Here is a 6392-nt window from a genome sequence, read left to right on the forward strand (position 1 = left end):
AACTTAGGGGGAAGAGCTAAGTGGAATGGAGAAGAGAAGACACAAGAGAAGGTGCCAAGACTTGAGCAAGGAGAGCCCGGAGGTGCAAGAAGAGGAGAATCAAAGAGGAATGGGTAAGGCTGGGAAAAGGAGGATCTAGGGGTGGTAACACGTGGGGTGGAGTGAGGAGGACCTGGGCAGCTTGAGTCTGCTGGTTAAAAGGCCAGGCAGCAGACCAGAAGCACTCCCGACCATTTCTCCTCTGCTCTACTGCAGCTCAGCTCAACTCAAACCAACCATGACCAGCCTGCAGAGACCCTCACTGCCCCTGTTGGCTGCTTTAGCTCTAACACTGGTCCTGGCTGTGAGCCCTGGAGCCAGTACTAAGGCTGAAGCCAAGCAGACAGCAGTGGGTAGAGTGGAGCCAGATGACCTGACAGATAAGGAGGTTCAGAAAGTAGTGAACTTTGCTGTCAAAACCTACAATGATATGGACAATGACCTGTACTTTAGCAGACCGATACAAGTGATGAGCGCCAGTCAGCAGGTAGGTACCTGGCCCAAGGGATAGTGGGATGAGTTTGTTCTTTATAGGATTGGCTGGTGTTCCCCCATCATTCCTTTATTCCCCTATGTTACTTCAACCTCTGTGTCCCTCCAAGGGACAATAATCTTCATTGCATGTGATACAAATCATTCATAATATGCATAATGTGAATATATCCCTGCTTGCTGCTCAAACCATATTCTAAGCAAATATCTGCAGCCCCATAACCCTCCATGAGTATGTTTAGAATTATCCCCTCTAGATTAGCTAGAATCCAGCTGGAGATTTGTGGATAATTATCTAGTACCTCTTTCCTGTTTCCCAGTTCCAGCTGGCCAGAAATACAGAGGCTGTCAGAGTCAGAGTCAGAATCTGCCATAATTAAATATCTACCACCAACTCTTTGTGGTCAGTGCAAAATACTATCTAAATGACTACAGGGATAGACAAATCAACCCCACAGATATCTCTCACTGAATGATCTTTAAAGAATCTTTCCCTTAACATTTTAAAAAGAAAGTTTAAATTTTTTAAAATTACTTATATGTAAATATGTGTATACTGTGTGTGTGTGTGTGTGTGTGTGTGTGTGTGTGTGTGTGTGTGTGTGTCTGTTTCTGTGTCTGTGTGTCTGAGGGAGGGGGAGAGCACACCTGAGAGGGCCAGAAGAGAGCAGGAGTTACAGTTAGTTGTGAGCTGTCTTATTGGTGCTGAGAACCAAACTTAAGTCCTCGAAAAGAGCAGTATGTACTCCTGAACTCTCTCTCCAGCCCTGGTCTCTTTTTTATTCATTCTTGCACAATTTTAACACACACATATACACACAGAGAGAGACAGATAGACAGACACACACACACACACACACACACACACACACACATTGCTATAGGAGTAAATCTTCAGAATATCACACAGCTCCCATGCAGCTCCTTCACCAGCCATACTTGGTCCAGTCTTTACAGTCTTTCAAGGGTGTGTGTATTGGAGTGTGTGATTATGTGCATTTAGTTTTCAAATGCATTGAAAGTAAATACTTCCTTCAGTGAACAATTCTTGCAAGTAAGGGCATCCTGCACAAGTGTAAGATTCCATTTACAAAATCAGGAATCAACAGACACATTCAGTTACCTCACTTAGAGACTCAATCAGTTTGCTGATGTGCAGTGGTTGACATCCCCTGCTTAGGCTGTTATCTTTATCCAACTCCCTAAGTATCCTTCACTCTAACAGCCTCTACTCAGCTTCTCTGACCTTGAAATTATGGACAGATCCATTTTGCCATGGCAAGCAGTCATGTTCTGCTCAATGAGATCTTGTTCAGCCATATGTTCTGCATACAATGATAAGGCCCAGGAGCACTCTAGCCATTTTTGCTTGGATACATGCTTCATGTTTCTCTACAGTGTAATCCTATTAGGACACATTTCTCAGAAGGAGTCCCTATCTATAAGGAACACTTGACTCTGTCAAATGGTGCTCAGTCTGGTTGCTCTAATGTTTCCTCAAAATTAATATCAGTCACCAAGCAGGTACCCTTCTAAGTCTACTAAGCAAGTACTTTCAAACTGTCCTAAGAAGGCTTGCTTCTGTCTACAGGGTGGCCGTGAGTATCATGAGGAGGAACATTGAGGCTGTTGCCATTATCTTAAGATGGGACTATCATGGCCAATACTTCAAACATCATCTCCCTCTACATAGAGAGGATCTTCCTGGATTCTTCCTCTGTAGCATGGAATCATTCCTCCATCAAATAGAATAGTTACCAAGATCATAAGGGATCAGAGACAGCATTAAAACCTACTTCCAAGGTCAGCTTAAAAGAAAGGCTAGGGATTTCATGGGATAGATTGTGTCCAATTTCAGTCAGCCCATAGCAACACAGCTGCAACATGGTCCATACACATATGTGTAAATCTCATTTCTGTCCCTTTTTGAACATTCAGATGACTCAAGATCAGTACCACTTCTCCTGCTCCAGCAATCAGCTGCTATCATAGACTTGAACATATTATGTCCTTCCCAGGTGTCATGGTGCTTTTTGGATCATGCCATTGGTGATGCCATTGGAGGAAAATGTAGGAATTATAGACCATAGAGTTGGTGAATCTAGTTTTACGTGAGGGGAATCCAGGAACAGAAGCATTGAGAACCTTGCTCCTGGTTCTTCAAGATAAGAACTAGAGCCCTATTTCCGGGTATCTCACCTCGTGAATCTTTACCTTCCTAACAAGTTTCATCTGCGATGCATGGTGTAGGGAATGGGTTAAACTCATCTCTGATTACAGACAAATGGAAGATGTGCAAGTGTTAGAGTTTCTATTGCTGTGATAAAAAAAAAAAACAATGACTTAGGGAGGAAAAGTTTTGTTTCAGCTTACAGTTCCATATCACACACCCCATCACTGAAAAAAGTCAGAGCAGGAACTCAAGGCAGGTACCGAAGTGGAAGCCATGGAGGAGTGATGCTTCTGGGCTTGTTCAGTTTATTTTCTTATGCCTCCAGGACTACCTGTGTGTTAGGTCTCAGCCTGAGACCCTAACACTGCTTATGGGTAGCACCATCTGCAATGGTCTGGGCCCTCCCACTTCAAACATTAATCAAGAAAATTCTCCATAGGCTTGCCCAAGCTCAATCTTATAGAGGCATTTTTTCAATTAAGGTTCTTTTCTCTCAGATGATTCTAGCTTGTGTCAAGTTGACAAACAAAATAAAACAAACAAGTTAAGCCAGCACAAGTTCTTATTTCTAGTCCCAAGAAGTCAAGTTTGGTTGGTTTAAATAGGGTTTAGTGGTCAGGCAGGTAATCTCAGAACTCATGAAGGTGAGATGAGAGGATTGCTCGTTCAAGGCCATCCTGAACTACACAACATTGAAGGCCAACCTAGATTCCATGGAGAGATCTGTCTCAAAAAAACTAATAAAATGAACAAGCAAAACTCAGAGTAAATAGGGCCAGAGAGATGACTCAGAGGTTAAGAGCACTGACTGCTCCTCCAGAGGTCCTGAGTTCAATTCCCAGCAACCACATGGTGGCTCATAACCATCTGTAATGAGATCTGGCACTCTCTTCTGTATACATAATAAATGAATAAATCTTTTTTAAAAATCAAAAATAAAGAAAGAAAAATATCATCATAGACAATCACACTAAAAGATGAGGCAGTTAGAGCCACCTGTACCGCCGCCATGCACTTGCTATGGCTCTAATAGCTCTGACCCCCAGACAACTTTATTTATTAACATACAATTAAAATCACATTTCAGTACAAGTAAAATACCACCACAACCTTCCTTTTGCCTTACATCATCTTCAGGTGTAAAAATCCCACATTTCCTTACCCTGTAAAGAAAAGAGTCTTGAAAACTACTGGTAAATGGAGAGAATAGGCTTTCTATGGGTTGTGTGCTGTGTTGAGGATACCGTTGAAGGTGAGTCATCATCCTGAGGCCTTCCTAGAGTTTACCACTGTCATTGACTCCAGAGTCACAGTCAGCAGGGTTGAGTTAGTCTTGTGTGCAACCTAGAGATTTTGTTTGTGCTCAGAGCAACCCTGGGAAGTATTCATCATCCATGGCTATCTCCCTAGAACTCTGTCTTGATTCCCTGATTCCACTGAAAGAACTGTCATTCCTTGCCTTCTGCTTTCCATATTCTGATTCTGCTCTTGCTCAGAAGCACAAGGTACCCTCTTAGAGTTGCTCAGAAGGAAATGAGTTGTGATATAAGCCTGTGCTCCCCTATTGAAAGGTAGCTAGTGTGTTCTCTGGGTTCCAGCAGCTCATGGATGGAACTATGAACACATTAACTCTGTAATGTAAACTGACTGCCTGCATATGAACTTGACTGGTGAGATATATGTAATCCTGATCTTTTCACTATAGGAAGTGTCCGGGAAGAACTTCTATGTGAAAATAAAGTTTGGCCGAACTACATGTACCAAAACCCAGTCTGATTTGGCTGACTGTCCCTTCAATGAACAGCCAGATCAGCAGAAGGTATGCACATGGATCAAAACCTGCAAGATGAGGAATTACCTTGCAGGGAGGGGTGTGTGCAAACCTGTAGGTTTATGAGTGCACATGCATCTGGGATGGTTTGTGTGCAGTTATATAAATATATGAGAAAGGGGATGTGTGTGTGTGTGTGTGTGTGTGTGTGTGTGTGTGTGTGTGTGTAAGTATGCATGTGTTATAGGGTATTATGATTTATGGAATAGGTACATATGAATTATGTGATGCCAGTTTATGCTGATACAAATCCTTGCTGATGTCAGGTGGTACAGGAGTGAGTATATTTGGCCATACTGTTAATTCCAATTGCTCAGTGAATTTCCCCTGGGAATCGGAGTACTAGCTTTAGGAGTTAGTACCAACTTTAGGAATGTTGCCTGCTGAAATGATATAGTCAGCTTCAGGAATAGTTCCAAGAGAGAAGGAAATTTTCTGAAGGGACGATGACCTTCTAGGTGGAAATGCTCCAAAGCTGCCCGTTATGCTCCTAGTCTCTCCAGAGATGAAGCTGGTTTTTGAAATACTATGGTTCTGGGGATAGCTGCATTCTTCTTGTCACCCCTCCTATACCCTGCCATTTTCAGAAGTTTTCACACCCCTGATTCTTCAGTCCACCTCTTAGTGCTGGTCTAGGTTATGGAGGTGAAGGAACTCACAGACACTGAGTCTTATTCTCTGGATTGACTCTGGGGATTCTGTGCCTCATTTACAAGCTGTTCCTTACAGAGTTATGCTAAACAAGGGGGATACAGAATCCCATAAGCTGCTAAAGTAAGGGACAGGTGCCATTTGAAGGATGGGCAGCAATGAGAGAAATGTTGAATGCATTCTGCTGAGTCAGTCTGAGTACTTTGGGACTTAACAGGAGTGATAGGGAGGTATGATTGTCTCACTTCTACCATTCCCACTCCACTCTGACACCTCAGGCTGTAACCTAAACTGACTGTCCTTTTCTCTCCCCTTTTGTAGAGAATAACCTGCAATTTTGAGATCAACACTGTGGCCAAGCAAAACAAGATGTCTGTGACACATTTCAACTGTTACCATGCCTGAGGATCTATGCCAGGCTACACTGTGTTTTTTGCCCTTGATCTATCTTTTCCTCTAGCTCCCCTTTCCTCAGATAGGGGATCCCAGCTCCAGAGGATGTCTCTTCAGACTGCGAGCACCAAGAGATCAGTAGAGAAGAATGCTGCAGACAGACCCTGCACACCTAAGTGGCTAGTCCCTTGTTGATTTCTTCTACTTGCTTTTCAAATGCATCACTGTGGAGTCCATCGTTCACCCTTTTCTCAATAAAACACTACCACCAGCTCCTTCTGAGTTGTTGCTGTCCAAATGCGTGGGAGAAAATAGTATGGAACACTCAGGAGATGGAGCTTCACACTCATAGGTGCATATCACAGGAAACACTACCTACTTTGGGGACACTCAGTTCTGGGAGTAGATAGAGTAGAGATCAGCTTTTACCCCAGTCTCCACGTGTTTATGGTTCCTGAGAGATACGGAAGGAGGTGGGAGAAGAATGCTGAGCTGTTGCCATGTAAGTTAGGAAACAGCCTTGAAAAGGAGTCAGTGAGGCAAATGATGGTGCCACAGCTAGAGCCAACCTCATTTAGGTGTGAAATGACCCAACGGAAGAGATCACTGTCATATCTGAAATCTCCAGAGACTCTACACACAATGATTCCCATCTATTTCTATCTATGATAGGGTTAGGAACTTACATGAAGGAGAGCTGAGAAGTGTGTGTGTGTGTGTGTGTGTGTGTGTGTGTGTGTGTGTGTGTGCTCACACATGTGTGTCTGATAAGTAAAACACCAATCAGCATCTGAAGTGGAGTGATATAATCCA

At 43.2% G+C, this 6392-nt stretch overlaps 1 protein-coding gene across 1 annotated transcript; it reads left to right on the top strand.

The window, feature by feature from the left end:
* The first annotated feature begins 277 nt into the window (after window positions 1-277).
* LOC128100999 (cystatin 10-like) lies at window positions 278-5591 on the top strand. The gene is made up of 3 exons (XM_052723709.1): window positions 278-530; window positions 4414-4523; window positions 5508-5591. The coding sequence occupies exons 1-3, from the start codon at window positions 278-280 to the stop codon at window positions 5589-5591; spliced, it is 447 nt and encodes a 148-aa protein (XP_052579669.1).
* The last annotated feature ends 801 nt before the right edge of the window (window positions 5592-6392 follow it).

The sequence above is a fragment of the Peromyscus californicus genome, unplaced genomic scaffold (assembly GCF_007827085.1).
Source record: "Peromyscus californicus insignis strain IS unplaced genomic scaffold, ASM782708v3 Scaffold_7__1_contigs__length_154581171, whole genome shotgun sequence".
Classification (NCBI taxonomy): Eukaryota; Metazoa; Chordata; class Mammalia; order Rodentia; family Cricetidae; genus Peromyscus; species Peromyscus californicus.